General features: G+C 40.3%; 1 protein-coding gene across 3 annotated transcripts in view; it reads right to left on the bottom strand.

The window, feature by feature from the left end:
- Positions 1-16,894, bottom strand: part of MAPRE2 (microtubule associated protein RP/EB family member 2) — a 158,626-nt gene that overhangs the window by 54,932 nt on the left and 86,800 nt on the right. For all 3 annotated transcript variants that reach the window (XM_019465418.2, XM_019465417.2, XM_019465416.2), the window contains one exon: positions 12,412-12,539. In XM_019465418.2, the coding sequence (XP_019320963.2) occupies positions 12,412-12,532 (121 nt within the window). In that variant the 5' untranslated portion in view covers positions 12,533-12,539. The remainder of the gene's footprint in view (positions 1-12,411; positions 12,540-16,894) is intronic.

The raw sequence follows: 16,894 nt of genomic DNA, 5'->3' as shown, positions 1-16,894 counted from the left end.
TGTAGCAACTGCTCAAAGCTTTAAAAGCCAAGAAGAGAAGCAACTTAATTTGACAGGTAGTGGAGAACCAATGCTTATTTCTGGGCATAAGTGTCTTTATAGAAAAATGCCTCCTAACGTATGCCATTTTTAAGCTCCAGTTTTTTAGAACGTATCTATTTTAAGGGAAAATGAGATTAATGGCAAGAAACCTAAAGCCTATACACTCTTCCCAATTTTTCAAGGAATTTCTACTGAATCATCATCCATGTTTTTTTTTAAAGTTTTATTTATTTATTTGGTGTCGGGGGGAGAGCGCACAAGTAGGGGCGGGGAGCAGAGAGAGACGGAGAACAAGAATCCTAAGCAGGCTCTATGCTGTCAGCATGGAGCCCGACACGGGGCCTCATCTCATGAAACATGAGATCATGACCTGAGCTGGAATCAAGAATCGGACGCTCAATGCACTAAGCCACCCAGGCGCCCCACTGCCCACACCATTCTATCAACAGTTCAACATGCTAGGCCACTATGTGAATACTAGGTGTCGTCAGCTGATGAAGCAGCTTTTAGTACAGTGCAAGATGGAGTGATAGGAATTGAGCGGCACAAACCCACAGTCCATTTCTCCACAACAGACCACCCTCTACAGTTGCTCTTTCTGTGGCTGAGGTCAGTGTCCCTGGGAACTCTTCCTAGATCTAAGTTATTTCATCTGTTTCACCAAGACTTACAGGTGAGGCCTCCCTACTTACCAGCACGACCCCAACAAATCCAGTCTACCAGCTCTCACCAATGCCAGTAACATGCTCTACTTTCCAGAAGCAAGCATTCCCTTCCCCCACAGCTCCCTGAGGAGAGGCCTGGTGGACAGAGAAACTCCAGAAGGCCAGGTGTGGTACCAAAAGAAGAACCACTATTTAACATTCATGCGGACTGTGACATATTCAAGAATTTTCTATAATGAATTGCTTTCTTTCTATTTCACAGATTTATCTCAGAACACTTTTGCTTTTCTAACAATTTTCTAACAATTCTAGTGTTGGGAGGAATCTAAATTAGTATGAGGAATGTATGAGCATTTACTTGAGGGATTCAATTACAGGACCACAGGAGAAATTAAAAAAAAAAAAAAAAGGCAAGTTTTTAAAAAAAAAACACACACAATTACATATAATTTTAGAGTTGACATACACATTTTCATTAGAATTTGGCACCTTATCCAGTTTCCTGAAGTTCTTCCATGAACTGTCATACAATGTAATCTAGAAGAAATCAAAGTGGAGAACGATTCTCTTATGGAGGGGAGGAACTGCAGGAAATCGTGTTGGCATGAGTTTCCCATTTACATGCTTCTTATTGTCAAATAATTTGGTCATAAAAGCTTATGAGTGTTAATACTTGGGTAAGATCAAACCCTTGGAAGGGAGGGGACAAATACAGAGAGGTAATTTGCAATCTGTCTGAATTACGTAATGGTTACAGAGTGGAAAAAACCCAATGTGCAGAGCCATGCAGAGTTGCCAAGCAATTCAATTATTTTTTCCAGGTAAGCAATCCTAACATGCCCAAGTATTTGAGGGCAGCTTCTGACACTCCTTTCTTATAATGTCTACATGGTTGATAAGCTGTGTATTTAAAAACATCATTTAGAAAAACAAATAGGTTAGAAAAAGTATTCTCCTTTGAAGAACAAGAAAACTTGAAGCTACTGGTTTGATCATCTTAACTGTGTGGAAACTAGACAGTTTACTAATGGTTCAGATATTCCCGTGCACAAACTGCCCATTAGAGTTGTGGCCACCTGAATGGGGAGACAGGCTAGACATTTACTTTTCTCCCGGGACCATGTTCCACCTTTGCGTTATACTTAGGGAAGCTGGAAAAAAAGGAATCTGAGTGCTCTGGCTACAAAAATTATCAAGGAGAACTTTAGCAGTAAAGGAATCAACTGGTCTCCACTGGATACGATCTGTATTGTTTTTATATGCCTATATCCCCACATCCCTAGACCTGACGCATTGTAGTAGGCACTCGATAAGTCTGCTGTCTTTGGGAATACAAAGCCATATGTTAAACAACCAAATGACATCTGAACGGTACCTTTACTCAGGGTACCGCAGTACCTTGGGTGGCGCAGTGGGTTAAGCATCTGACTCTCGATCTTGGCTCAGGTCATGATCTCACAGTTCATGAATTCAAGCCCCACATAGGGCTCTGTGCTGTTGGTACAGACCCTGCTTGGGATTCTGTCTCTCCTTCTCTCTGTCCCTCCCCTCCCCTGCCTGTGCTCTCACTCTCTCAAAATAAATAAACTTAAAAAAATTTAAATGGTACCCTTACTCAAAATCCCCATCTTCCTCTTCTTGTCCTGAATCTTATCCATATTAAAAACCTAGTTTGAATGACATTTCAATTAAATTATGCTTCATAAATATTTACCATCCACTAAATTTGCATGGCTATTTGGCCAAAGACCCAAACAAGGCTAAGACAAAAACCTTTTCTAGACTAAAATAATCTTTCTTTGAATACCACAGCATTTACTACTTGAAACATTCCTGTCCCTTTTCTGCTGCCTTGAATCCCAATCTATGTTCCAGAGTCTTATGCACACATGTGCGTGCATAAAACCCTGCATCTTTTCTCTGCCTTCAGTAACATTTTCTGCCTAAAATGTCCTTTTGAGACTTGTTACACTTGAATAGAAATTTCTCATTCTTTAAATGTTAGTCCAAATATCACTTCCTCTATGAAGTTTTTCTGTTCTTTGTACAGACTTCACTATTTTATTATAATGGGTATGGGAGCCCAACAGCAGGTTGACTTGCATTTTAATTAACAATCTCTCTCCTAACTGACTGGTGAGTAACTCATTAAGACTGGGAATGGTGGCCAATCCACCTTTCTACTGCATTAGTAGGTGTCTACTATGACTATAGACCACTGACAGCTCTAGAATCTTTATTTGGAAAATAGGAGCTGCAGCCTGGGTGGAGTTGGGAAACAGATATGGGAATAAGGGGACAGAACTGGACGGGAAATGGGTGAATATTCCTCAATGTTGCATTAGCATGTCCCTTCATAAAAGGCTAAGAAAATCAACCTTCCATGCCAAAGGGGTTGGATAAGTACTGACAGAGGCTCTTAGCGTAGCTGTTGCAACCCAGGTTTGCTGAACTCAGTGCAATACTGGGAAAACAGTGATACCTTGATGTCTAATTCCTTTAGGGGAGGCCAAGCCTGTAACAAAATTTTTCTCAAAGATGTTATTTTTCCTCAAGAGCACAGAAAGGAAGAAATGAGGATGTGAGGTCCTCTCAGGTACAAGCTTGTTAAATCAAGCCTGGATTCAATGTGAGGAAAGGGCTACATTTTTGAGATTCAAATGGTGGATTGTGCACCCATGTGCTTAAGTGTATTTCTAAGGAGGCATTATCCAGGCTACTGTTTCACTGGCCAAGGATAATTTTGCGAGAGCTGAACAAGCTCTTCCAAAGCGGGTGGTGAAATCTCAGAGCCACCGTGTCTTCCTTGGAGGTAAAGAGTTCAGAGGAGGAGAGGAATTACCAGATACATCTCAATTCTTCAAGCAGTAATAGAAAGGATTAGGATGTGGACTTCGAACTCCTCCTTCTCTAACATCCTAGAGATGTTTAATGGGTTCCTGATTAATGGATATGGGAAGAAAAAAAATCAAACACACACATGTGCACACAGTGAGCTCTCCATCACACCCACAGCTGCCATACATACAGCAAGGAAAGCATAAGGTTGTGATCCAAGGACATCCCAGTTCTAGTGTCAGATGTGAACATTTGGTATCCTCTTGTGTAAAATAGAAATTAAACATTCCTATTCTTCCACACAGGCTGTTATAAGAATTAAAGTAAATACAAATAAAAGCACAATGAAAATGGTCAAGAGCAATATATAAAAGCTGAGGCCTTAGGACAGCATTATCATGCCCCTCAAGTATACAACTATGCATTATGTTCCTGGTTAAGATCATCGGAGCTATAAGAATGAACAGGATTGGATTGGATTGTTTCAGATATGAAATATGAATCTCCAAAATGCATGTTTTAGATTCAGAGGGCAAAGAACCAAGGAACAAAAGGAGGTCCTTGGCCTCCCACCAGCACAGGAAGGCTATGAACACATTCCCAAGATCCTCCAGTTTATCTACTCAAAAACATCCGAGGGCTTCTCCAGGCCTGAAGTCTTTCCCCAGATAAACATATGAGGCGCTTAAGTAATCACAAGTTCATTTATGAAAGGAAATGACTATTTTTCCCCAATTTTATACTCTTCCTGTTAAAGTCTTTAGATGGTTTTAGCTGAAAAGGCAAAGAAAAAGAGCAATATGAATACAAAATAATGTTTTATAAGGAACATATCCGTCTTGTAAAGTAAATGACAGCTTTGGAAAAATCAAAACAGCTCACAATATATTGGAACACACTTTTTAAAACTTAAGATACTTGTTTTTATACATCTTGGTGAATAACCTCAAAATAAACACACGCTTTAAAAGTCAGCAAACATCTTATAAAACAGAGACAAAAATCCAAGGAGAAGGGGCTCTACAGGTTTCTTTTTTTTTTTTTTAATTTTTTTTTTTTTAACGTTTATTTATTTTTGAGACAGAGAGAGACAGAGCATGAGTGGGGGAGGGTCAGAGAGAGAGGGAGACACAGAATCAGAAGCAGGCTCCAGGCTCTGAGCTGTCAGCACAGAGCCCGATGTGGGGCTCGAACTCACGGACCGTGAGATCATGACCTGAGCCGAAGTCGGACGCTTAACCGACCAAGCCACCCAGGCGCCCCTACAGGTTTCTGATATTAGAATTATGAATTACAAAGGAGCCTTAAAATCTGCCATGTCCTTGGACTCCAGCCTGATGTTTCCCAAACTCTGCACCAAGAGTCCTGGGATCATGGAGTCAGGACTCCGGGCAGTGTACCTGACGGAGTTAATCAATGCTGGGGCTTCTGAGATGCATGTGTAGTCTAGGCCCTTTACTTCCATCAGTACCACCCTCATCAGATGGACTTACCCACATTACAACAGTGCTCATCTCTAGATTCATAACCATGGGTTCACTGATGGTTTTTGAGCAGGTAAAACTCAGTAGAGGCTTACTATAGATTAGAAGAAAAAAGAACCTGAATCCACGAAATTACATGATAATGAGTTTCTGGAATAGCAATATACTTACTAAGAACTCAGACTGCATTCATCTATGACATCTGAGAATTTTCTCAGGTAAGCGAAAATAATGAGATACAAGTCTAGAATTGAAGGGATCACTTTGTACAAATTCATATAATTACTAAGTTTTTGTGATTTGGTTAGAATTCTCAAAGGTAATCATCTGGGTTTCTAATAATATGTCATTAATTAGTTTTGTTTCTGTTAAGATACTATATTTAGTTCATTGTGATTACATGTGCCTTGGTTTTTTGTTAAGTGTAAATACTGCCAGTCTTCAATAAAATAAGCACGTTCCAGGTGATGTGTTTTCCCTAGCCTATTTCCCCAGTGTTCGTCATTACCTATGAGAGACTCCAGTAGAAATGATTAAGTACACAAAGGACGTGTCTGTAGATCTGTGTTTGTGAAAAATATTAATGGAGTCACATAAACTTATCTAGTTAGGGACCTGAACAGTCATCACAGAGGACTGGCATTATGGAATTTAAAATATTCGTTGCGGGACACCTGGCTGGCTCAGTCAGAGGAACATGTGACTCCTGATCTCAGGTTGGGGAGCCTGAGACCCATACTGGGTATAGAGATTACTTAAGTAAATAAAAATTAAAAAAAAAAATTGAAGTACGTATTGCCTTTCTTGAAAAGAAATGAGCAATTCTATGGTTTCCTGAGAACATCTCACATGTATGCATAGTTGCTTCAAATAGAGTAAAAACAATCTTCGCATACTCCTATGATGAGATCATGAAGAAAAACTCTTTTTCTTAGAGACAACAACATGCTTCACGTATTTAAGGGCTGTACCTAATAAAACACATATTATCTTATCTACTGGTCACCCTATCTGACTCAAGAGGGAGGACTTCTGAGGTCTCTCCCAAACTGTGACCATTTTAAGTCATCCAGGCAGCACCCACCCAACTCCCAAAGAACCTGCAGGAAGGTCTCTCTCCACAAACTCATGACCCACCCCCATCCCTTCTTTGTATACCCAAAGCTCTTCCAAAGCAGCACTTACCACAGTGTTGTCTCTAATCTTTTGCAAGGACAGTGCCCTGCTGTACTGAGCTCCTAGAAGACCATGACTATGTCTTATATACCTGGGTTCCCAGGGCCCAGCCCAAGGAAAGGCTCAAAACATGTGTGCCAAATAAAACTCAACTGATTATCAGAACCAAATACTCCTTAGTATGAGCTAGATGAAGATGCGGCTGACTGCTTTCAAAGATGTATCTTCCATATACATAAAAAACAAAATTTATAGGGGCAGTTTGATCAATGAAGGTAAAATGCATACATACCCCAACAAACACCCCAACAAAAACACAAAAGCACCAACTCTTATTTACTTTCAGTATCAAAGTATCAAGATATATGTAAACAAATTTACAAGGGGGAAAAAAAACTAGAGTATTTCATATTCTGCTCAAAAAACAAACTCCCTTTCATCCTAGGCATTAGTTGGGATACTGCAGTGATAGAACCTGAGGCTGGACCACCCCTACCATTACCCAACTTATTTTTTGCCCCCTTACTCTTTTAATTAGTCAGTAGGCGGAGATATAAAGTAAATGGATTTTAAAATTAAATGAAGTCAAATAGAACTGGAGAAAGAAACTGTCACCAAAGAAAACCCCAAACAAACAAAAAAAAACCCTACCTCTCTACATAATACAGCACCAATATGAACAATATTCCATTATAATACAATTACATCTATAATAGTAACACAATCCAGGATGACTTAAATTTCTTACAGCAAATAATAGTCTGATGTTATAAAGCTAAGTAAGCTCTTGAGCTATCAGACACTGATGAAATATCCTTACTTGGTTTCAGTTCAAGAGAGCCAACAAGAGAAGGTCTACTAAATTTAGACTCTGAGCTGATTTCATCACTAACCTGTCCTCCTGAAAGAGGTCTCTGAGGACAAAAAAAGAAGGCACAGGGGACACCACAATAGAATGGGCTTAACCTATTTAACAGGCACAGACTGCAGCCGAAAATGGTCACAAAGAATATTCTGCTAAGGTTCACAGCACCTGTACAGGCCCTGGGGCATGGCAGACAGCCACACCTTTGTGAATCCCAGAGTGTTTCTGTTGAAGCCTCGCTCCTTCCAGAGAGCCATCAAGGACCCAGAATTGTGAATGTGACTACAGTGACTGCAATATGACCAGCTGAATCCACAAGTTTTCCCAGAAGAGAAAAAATACCAGAAACTTGATCCAAGACAGGGCTTGAAACAATTTGGAGAAGCACAAACTGAAACTTCAGTCAAATACTGGTCATTTCTCTTTCTTTTTAAGCTGGTGGAAAAAAACACCTAAATTTTCCATCGGAAAAAAAAAATAGTTTAATTCAAATTACACTTTACTAAAATGCTCAGGAAGATCAATGAACTGTTAACCAGTATAGTAACACTACAGGCAGTGTCCACCTGACTGGGGTTTGTAGCTCTGAATCTGCAAGTCAGTGGCTTGCTTGTCCTAGGAAGTGGGTGAGGAGGAGGAAGGGAAGGTTGCACAGAGAGAAAAGGGCAGTCTGCACTAGGCTTTGGAGGTATGGGAGAGCCACTGGTCAAGTGCTTGCTGGTCAAGCACAGGCAGTGACTCAGCAGTGGACCCAATGACTTTGCTGCTTTAGGTCCCAGTTCATAGGAGACGATGGCAACACAGAAAAATGGATGTCAAAGGAGTGTTTCAAAGGAGATTTGGTGTATTGGAACAGGGGAAGAGGGGTGGAGAGGAAAAGGTACATTTCTTCCACCCCCATCAAACTCCTCTAGCCATTTTTTCCCATTCCTCCCCTCCATATAGTCTACCACCTTTCCTGTCACCTCAAGTTGTTAAAGTTGTTTTTAGGGATTTTTAGCACCATGCTGTCCATCCTCCCTCTGTAGTACCTTATAAAATATTCAGTTCACTGGTTTGAGCTGTGTACGAAAGTAAACACAAGGTATCTCAACCCCACTAAAAGCATTAGGAATTTTACAAAGTATACAACAAAGTGTTCTGAAGCTGAATTAACCTAGTACTTCATGTGGTTCAAACTCGTATTCAACTATGGGGAAAGCCACATATGTTGTTCATCTTTAAAACAGATTTAGGTGAGCAGTATAGTGTCCTGTTATTATAGGTAGTATTCATATCCACTGATATACTGCTCTCCATTTTATACAGCCTAATCTTTTACTTGAGACATAAAGGTTGCTTTTCACAAGAAGCGAATGCCAACTAAATACGCACATGATTTGTATGACCCAGATTTACTGTTCAAATTTTTTTTAAGGTTTATTTTTGAGAGAGAGAGAGAGAAACACATGCGCTCATGAGTGGGGAGGGGCAGAGAGAGAGAGAGAGAGAGAGAGAGAGAGAGAATATCAGAAGCAGGCTCCAGGCTCCGAGCTGTCAGCACAGAGCCCGAAGAACCCTGAGATCATGAAATGAAGTCGGATGCTCAACCAACTGACCCACCTAGGTGCCTCCCCAGATTTACTGTTCAGAGCAAACTTTCATAAGGTGACATCGCTGGGATAAAATAACAGGAGATAAGAGTGAGTCACTTCCATTGTTTTGCAACTTACCACAATCTATTTCCAAGTATTAGACCTTCTCACAACACCTCTCCTTTAAAGAACTTTTAAAATGCTTATATAAGAAACAAAAGCTATATGAAGACAGAAAATTCTGAAGAAAAAGGAACACAAACATGAAGAAGCCGTATGTTACTTTTCTATGAGCTAAAAAAAAGCTGTCATTTGTTTTAATATTAGCTGGATGGATATCTTTTAGCTGGAAATAAAAAAAGAAATAGAAAACAATGCAAATGGGGAAAAAAATGCCAAAGGAGGACTTCCAGAATTAGAGCATAAGTCTTTGGTAAAAAGAAATAATTTTATTGAATAAGAAAAAAAAAATCAGTTTAAATACATGAAATCATTTTTTTTTAATGTTTGTTTATTTTTGAGAGAGAGAGATAGAGAGAGACAGAACTCAAGCAGGGGAGGGGCAGAGAGAGAGAGAGGGAGACACAGAATCTGAAGCAGGCTCCAGGTTCTGAGCTGTCAGCACAGAGCCTGACGTGGGGCTCAAACCCACAAATAGCGAGATCATGACCTGAGCCGAAGTGGGCGCTTAAGTGAGCCACCCAGGCGCCCCATAAATACGTGAACTTAATTTATATTTTACCACAGCATACTAAAATACAATCACACATAGACAACTGAAGTAATCAAAATAAAAGTTGAAGAGAAAAATACCATCCAAGAATTTGATTACTTTTAATTATGATGAGGAGAAATCACTTAGATCACCAGTATTTGTTTGTTCTTGTCCTAATAGCACTGTCCTAGCTGTCTTCAATGTCTTCTAGAACAATGAAGGGTATAAATAAATAAATAGAAAGACAGCATCTTCCTGCTAGATGCCACTGCTGAAGAATCAGAGACTAAATTATGAATGAGGAAACCGTGCCTGATAGATTTTGGATATTTTAACTTCATTTTTAGTGGTTTGGGGTTTCTCTAAAATGCACTGCAAGCCCTTGGCTACAGCACAGAAGTACTTGGGGTGCTTGTTAAAATGCAGATTTTAGGCTTCACATCTGGAGATCCTGGTTTGCCAGGTCAAGGGTCCTAAGAATCTGCATTTTTAAGCAGCCCCACAGGAGATACATGCGTATGGTCCACAGTCTGAGGCAACTACTGCCTAAAATAAGAGACCTCTTCTGTACCCTACGGATTAACATGATTTAAGCAAACACAACAAAACAAACAAACAAACACACACGTGACCCTCTGTAGTACAGAGATCATAGTAAAACCTGTTTCAGAGCAGAAAGGAACCTTTAAATCTACTTTATTCTTCTGAACAAATCATCAGCCTTGTAACCTTAGGTAGCCAGGGAGTCCTCTTAATGACAATTATCTGTTCGGTAGGGAGCCAAATGGTTTCCACAGGTGTGCCATCAACCCACGCTTGATAGCAATGTAGCTACAAATGGTTGCAAAATGCATACCAGTGCTTGAAGATAACTGTAGAAGAATCTTTCCAAAAGTCTGCTTAAAATTTTGTTGAATTCGCCTTACTACAAATCTGAAAGATCTGCAGAGAAACTACATATATTACTCAAACATCTATTGCATCTATTACGACTCTATCTAATAATCCTAAATGGCCCCTCATTGCATTTGCTAGCAAAACCTCTTCGTGGTCATCAGAGAGAAAGCTGTTAGGGGGCTCCTTTACTACCTAACTCCTTCCTTCTGGCCTCTTTTCTATATAACCAACCCCGTTCCCCTTATCCACATGTGCATACACCCACTTTGAGAGTAAGACACATTCCTGTCTTTGCCCCTAGCAGTTGCAAACTGATTTTCATTCCCCCTAAAAGGAGCATTTCTGAGGCAACAGTTATGTGCCAGGTGCTGTGGAGAAACGAACTCCAAGCAATTACGAGGCTGAAGGGATCTGGGTTAGTAACAAGGGAACGAACCGCTAACGACAGTTTTTCCCCAGCAAGTCAAAACTAAAACACCGGAGTGCTCCAGAATGCACAGCAAGAAGAGTGCCATCAAATCTGAGTGGAGATCTGCAGCTGAGTTAGATGCAACAGGGGTTGTTTCTGACTGTGGCTGTGGGAGTCATTTCAACAGGCCAACAATATATACCTCGCACGTTCTCACAGTCCAAGCCAGCTTTTCTTAGCTTGTGCTCGAGGGCAAAGAACTGGCTGGTGAGCATCCATTATCGACCTCACAAATCATAGGACTTGTTTGAGGCCTGGGCACAGAGAGGGGGAGTGAGGTAATGCGTAGGTTCCAGCCAACCTCACTGTCCTCCTCGGGGGACAAATGATCACGGGAGAAGAGGTGTCAATAGTAGTGAAAGACTGTCCTCTGGTCTGTTCTCAAATCTTGACCTGGAGAAAGGAGAATATATTCCCTGGGAGGCGTTGGACTCAGGCTTATCTGAGGGTGACCACTGGGGGCTTTCCAAATTCTGGCTACACTTCATGAAATCCTTTTACACATGACCCCCTAGGAAAGACAGGAGAAGGTCTTTCTGTTGCACAGACAGCACTACGGCAGCTAAACCTGCTAACTCCCTTCTATCTGTTATGCCTTGTGGAATTTCACATGAACACAGTTCAGGAATATTTTCTAACACCATTTTTATGTCAGAGCCAGGGAGGAAATCTCTTACCCGTAAGTTCACAAGTAGAATACACTTCCTATTTCCAAAGGAAGACTATTTCTTTGATAAACATTCCAAGAATGAATTACTTTATAAGTGGCACGTTTTTGTAACATGCTCCTGCTTTATCATCGATGTTAAATCTTAATTACTTTTTTCTTAAACTCAACATGTACTCCCCACAGACCTACTTTATACCAAGCATGGTGCCACCTTAGGCATCTGACAAAGAATAAAACACAGTCCTGTCCTCAAGGACTCCTGGTTCCTTCAGAGGAGTGGGAGCTGGACCTTCTGGCACAGTGTGGTCAAGTGTTACTCTGGAAGAGTGGGCACCGTGTTTTGGGGCAATCTGGGAAACCCTTCCGAGGGACAACAACTGAGTTGGATTTTAAAGTGTCAATGAGATTTTAACATGAATGAAAAGAAGAAGAAAGACTTTCTCAGCAAAAGAAGCATGAAAACAAGTTATGGGATGCAAAAGGCCATCTGTAGGGAACAAAGAGTATTTTGTGGGACTGAGGCACTGGGGGAGGGGGAGCAGGCAGGATGGGGGGCACGTAGATGTAGAAACTGAGGAGACAGGATGCAGCAAGAACAGAAAGGACTTTATCAGCCATGCAAAAGAATGAATTTTATCCTATAGGAAGGACAACATGGTGTCCAGAAGGTTTTTAAAGAAGGGGTTAGAAGACCCAACTTGTGTTTTAGGAACGCAAGAGTGGTGGCTGATGGGATGAGAGATAAGAGCCTATAAATCCAATTACAAGGCATTACAGAAACCGTTCATAATATGTATTGGGACGCCTCTATGCTCTTAGATGCCCGTTATCATTCCCACTTCCGACAGACACACATTTTTTAGTTGTATCTGAGTTTTGTCCCTTTAATTATGTATCAATACTGATAATTCTTTTTTCCCCACCCAAGATGTATCATCTGTGGTTCATAAACTAATATTCCAGATGATAGCAGTAAACATTTAGGTAAATACAGGCTTAATAAAATAATCTCTTACCTGAACAAAGCTGTTCCACTTTTGTGTAGTTTAAAGATACTATGTCATTAACCCATGCGATGATGTCATGTCTGCTCATAGTCTCTTGGGTTATCGAGGTAGAATACACATTGACCGCCATTCCCCAACTAGAAAAAGACAAACAAGGAAAAAATTAACTCCGGAACATAAAAGATACTCATTTCACGGTCAGGAACCCTGGTCCAGACTCTAAAATGTCTGTTTTGGCTGAGTCTTTTCTCTTCTTTCTCTCTCTTCTACATATTTGTTATGATACCATTAAATTTCATGTGTTGTCCACGCAGTATTATCCCACACCTCCCCCCCCCGCCCCCGGGACTCCCATGTTTTTTAGGTTCTGAGATACCGATTTTTCTGATGTAATTTAAAGTCTCATTTTCATCCTTAAGTCTATGTGTGGTATTAAAAAGGTCCCTAACCGTGTGAACTACAGTCCCCTTTACCTTGTACACAACTTCACTATACTTTCATTACAAGCACCTGCAAACAGTGCCTCCTCCTGCACTCCTCTTTGGGGATGTAAATGGGAGCTCCACTGTATCCAGTTGGTCAGGCTAAAAACACAACACCCATTCTTGCCTCCTCCGTCTCCCTCACCACCACATCCAATCCACCAGCAAATTCTACTGGCTCTACCTTCCAAGTATTTTCAAACTTCGGTCAATGCTCACCTGATGTTTGGCAATAGTCTTTTCACTGGCCTCCCAACTTGCACCCTTGCCCCTCACCACGTGTTCTCAACACAGCAGCCAGAGCTATCCTACTGGCAAAAATCAGATGCTTTCTCTTAATTTAAAACCTTCCAGGTGCTCCTGGGTGGCTCAGTCAATTGAGTGTCCAACACTTGATTTTTGGCCCAGGTCATGATCCCAGGGTCATGGGACTGAGTCCTGCATCAGGCTCCTTGCTGAGCATGGAGCCTGCTAAAGATTTTCTCTCTCCCTCTCTCTGTCCTCTCCCCTGCTTGTGTGCTCTCTAAAAAAAAAAAAATAAATAAAAAATCCTCCACTGGTTGCTCATCTCAGAGCACAATCTGAAGTTCTTACCAAGCTTTACAAGGCTTTCTACATTCTGCTCCCAGTCACTGTCCCTCACTCCACTCCATCCAGACCAGCCTTGTGACTCTGGCTTGGACTCTCCTCACTTCCTCCTCAAGGCTTTTGCATTTGCTGTGGCTGCAGCCAGGACCATTCCCCAGTTTTGAGGTGCACTCTCCCTCATTTCTTTCAAGCTCCCCTCAATGCCACTTCATTAAGGGGCGTCATCATTATCTCCTATTCTTTTTCTCTATTCGCAGACACAGGACAGAAGCTCCATGGGGACAGGGATTTTGTCCATTTTATTCTTTGTATACCCCTGGTGCCTAGTCCAGTTCAGACAGAGTAGGCTTTCGATAAAATTGCTGAATGCAGGCATGTGCTCCCTGACTCCCCCCATCCCATGTAAGATAAGCAGGGCAATAGGTAAGCTACAAACTTACTTTTTTTAATCAGCTTTAGAGAAAACCCACTTCAGAAACAGGCTTCATATAGGTTTCATTAGAAAAATTCTCACCTAGCATTCTCTCTCTCTCAAAGCTTTGGACAAAGCCTTTACAAAAAGTATAAAAACATTTGAATAATTTGAAAGACATGTACTGCCTAACTGCATAGATCTCCCCTTTATGAAACTGGGAAAGAAGACTAATGTTAATATATTTCTCTGACCATTTCATGATACCGATTTCCCCAACTTTTCATCAGAGTGGCATATACAGAAAAGGTTTTGTTCAAAATATTTTGTTATCTATAGTTTTGTGTCATTGGTTTTTACAACTGTTCACAACAAAATTCAATTGAAGTAGAGACTTTTCCCATATACCCACCCTCTGTCCCCCCACACACACAGCCTCCCCTACTATCAACATCCCACACCAGCTGGTACATTTATTACAATCAACGAACCTACACTGATACATCATTATCACCCAAAGTCCATAGTTTACATTAGGGTTCACTCTTGGTGTCCTATATTTTATGGGTTTTCACACATATATGACGTGTAACCACTATTGTAGTGTTGCACGGAGTAGTTTAGGGAAACACAACACCCATCTAAAAATCCTCTGCTCCGCTGATTCATAACTTCCTCCCACCAATCCCTGACAGCCACTGATCTTTTTACTGTTTCCATGGTTTTCCCTTTCCCAGAATATCATACAGTTGGAATCATACAGCATGTAGCCTTTTCAGATTGGCTTCTTTCACTTAGTGATGTGCGTTTAAGGCTCCTTCACGTCTTTTCATGGCCTGACAGCTCATCTCTTTTGAGCTCTGTTACACTGTGTGAAGGCACCACTCACTCACTGAAGGTCATCTTGGTTGCTTTCAAATTTTGGCAATTATGAATAAAGCTGCTACAGACATCCATGTGCAGGCTTTTGTCTGGAAATAAGTTTTCAATTCATTTGGATAAATACCAAAAAGCCCTACTGATGGAATATATGATAAGAATGTTTACTTTGATAAGAAATTGCTAAAATGTCTTCCAAAGTGGCTGTGCCCATTTTGCATTCCCACCAGCCATCAATGAGAGTTCCTGTTGATCCACATTCCCACCAGCATTTGGTGCTGTCAGTGTTTTAAATTTTTTTTTTTTTAACGTTTAGTTATTATTGAGACAGAGACATAGAGCGTGAGCAGGGGAGGGGTAGAGATGGGGGGAGACACAGAATCTGAAGCAGGCTCCAGGCTCTGTGCTGTCAGCACGATGTGGGGCTCGAACCCATGAACCGTGAGATCATGACCTGACACCAAGTGGGTCGCCTAACCAACTGAGCCACCCAGGCGCCCCTGTCAGTGTTTTAGATTTCGGCATTCTAACACCTGTACTCTAGTAAAAGAATTTTAATGTTTAAACCTGGTTGAAACCTTGTGATTTTACTAGTTCTGTGCAACATATTAACACTTGACATAATTTTATGCAAAATGTGTGCATAAACTTTCATTTTGAAAAATTATATATATATAAATCCTATTTTGAAAGTTTTTGAACATATGAAAGTAGACAGAACAGAATAACAAACCAGTTGTCTTCACTTCTTGGCTTCAACAATTACTAATATTGGCCAATCCTACTCCATTTAAGCTACAGTCAATACTCTCCATCCCAAAGCCTACCCTCCATTCCCCAAGCCAGTCTATTTTGAAGTAAATACCAAGCTTATCATTTTGTGTACAAGTATTTCAGTATGTGTCTCTAAAAGATAAGGACATCTGAAAAAACTTCAAATAGCATTATCACATCTAAAAGTAAAAATAATTTCTTAATATCAAATACGCATCATCTTATAATTTCTTCTCCATTTCTAACATATACATGTAAACATATATGTAAATATAAACATATATACATATAAACATATACATATAAATTTAAAAAATATACATATATACATAGTTGAAGGAAGTGGGTTGTCTTGTACAGTTTCCACAATCTGGATTTTGCTCACTGCATGCCATTCTATAAATGGGTCATTTGATCTAGAGGCCAGATATGATTCAAGTTCTAATTGGGGGTTTGGAGGCAGGACTACTTACTTGCAGTGTTTGAACTTCCATCAGGAGGCACATAATGTCTGACTCCTTTTGGGATATTGTTAACCATTAATGACATTTGTTTAGAGACTTCAAAGTGATGTTCTGTCACTCATTTTTGATTTACTACCTAGCATAATTCTACAAAGAGAAATTTCCCCTCTGAGGTACTGGTCATATTAACAAATGATTCGCTTTATTGACCATTTTTTTCAAAACAACGAGGTAGTTCTCTAATAGTCTCCCAACATGACTAATGAGGTTTTTAATTCTGAAGTATAATTAGGAACTCCTAGCAAGTAGGTTTCAATCCACGTTTCAACCCACCACAGTCTATGTCTTTACTGATGTGTAAGCTTGTAAGAACTTATTCAAGCTGGTTTCTGAGTTCTGCTGACAAAGTCCTGGGAGTCTCTGATAACTTCTTTGCTTTCTGGGATGGCAAAATGTTCCAGGCCCAACTTGGACATTTCTCACCTTAGGCCTAAAACCAGGAATTTCTCCAAGCGTTCCTTCTTTCTTTAGTCACAAAAGGTAGAGATAAATATTTTTAAGCACGGCGATATATGACAGAAAAATCTCGTTTTACACAAAAATTTTTGAATTTATAAAAGGCTTCTATTTGGAGTGCTTATTAAGCCTACAGCAATAAAGATCTGCTTTCTACTTGCAGTGCGAAAGATTTTATTTTTAAATAAAAATATTCATCCATCCCCAGAAGCACTCTTATCTCTAAAATTCTCTTCCCCTGAAGACCTAAAACAAAAAACAAAACCTCACGATACTGGCATTTCAGATAATGTGACCATTGTTACTACTTTTATACAACATATGAAAGGTTTTTGAGTTTCTGGTTAATAACGTGTGTTGTTTTAGTCTATCATTTA

The sequence above is a fragment of the Panthera pardus genome, unplaced genomic scaffold, assembly GCF_024362965.1.
Source record: "Panthera pardus isolate Hobbes unplaced genomic scaffold, ASM2436296v1 HiC_scaffold_15, whole genome shotgun sequence".
NCBI classification, from domain to species: Eukaryota; Metazoa; Chordata; class Mammalia; order Carnivora; family Felidae; genus Panthera; species Panthera pardus.
Note: the sequence above shows the minus strand (reverse complement) of the source record. Positions and strands in the feature narration are given on the sequence as shown.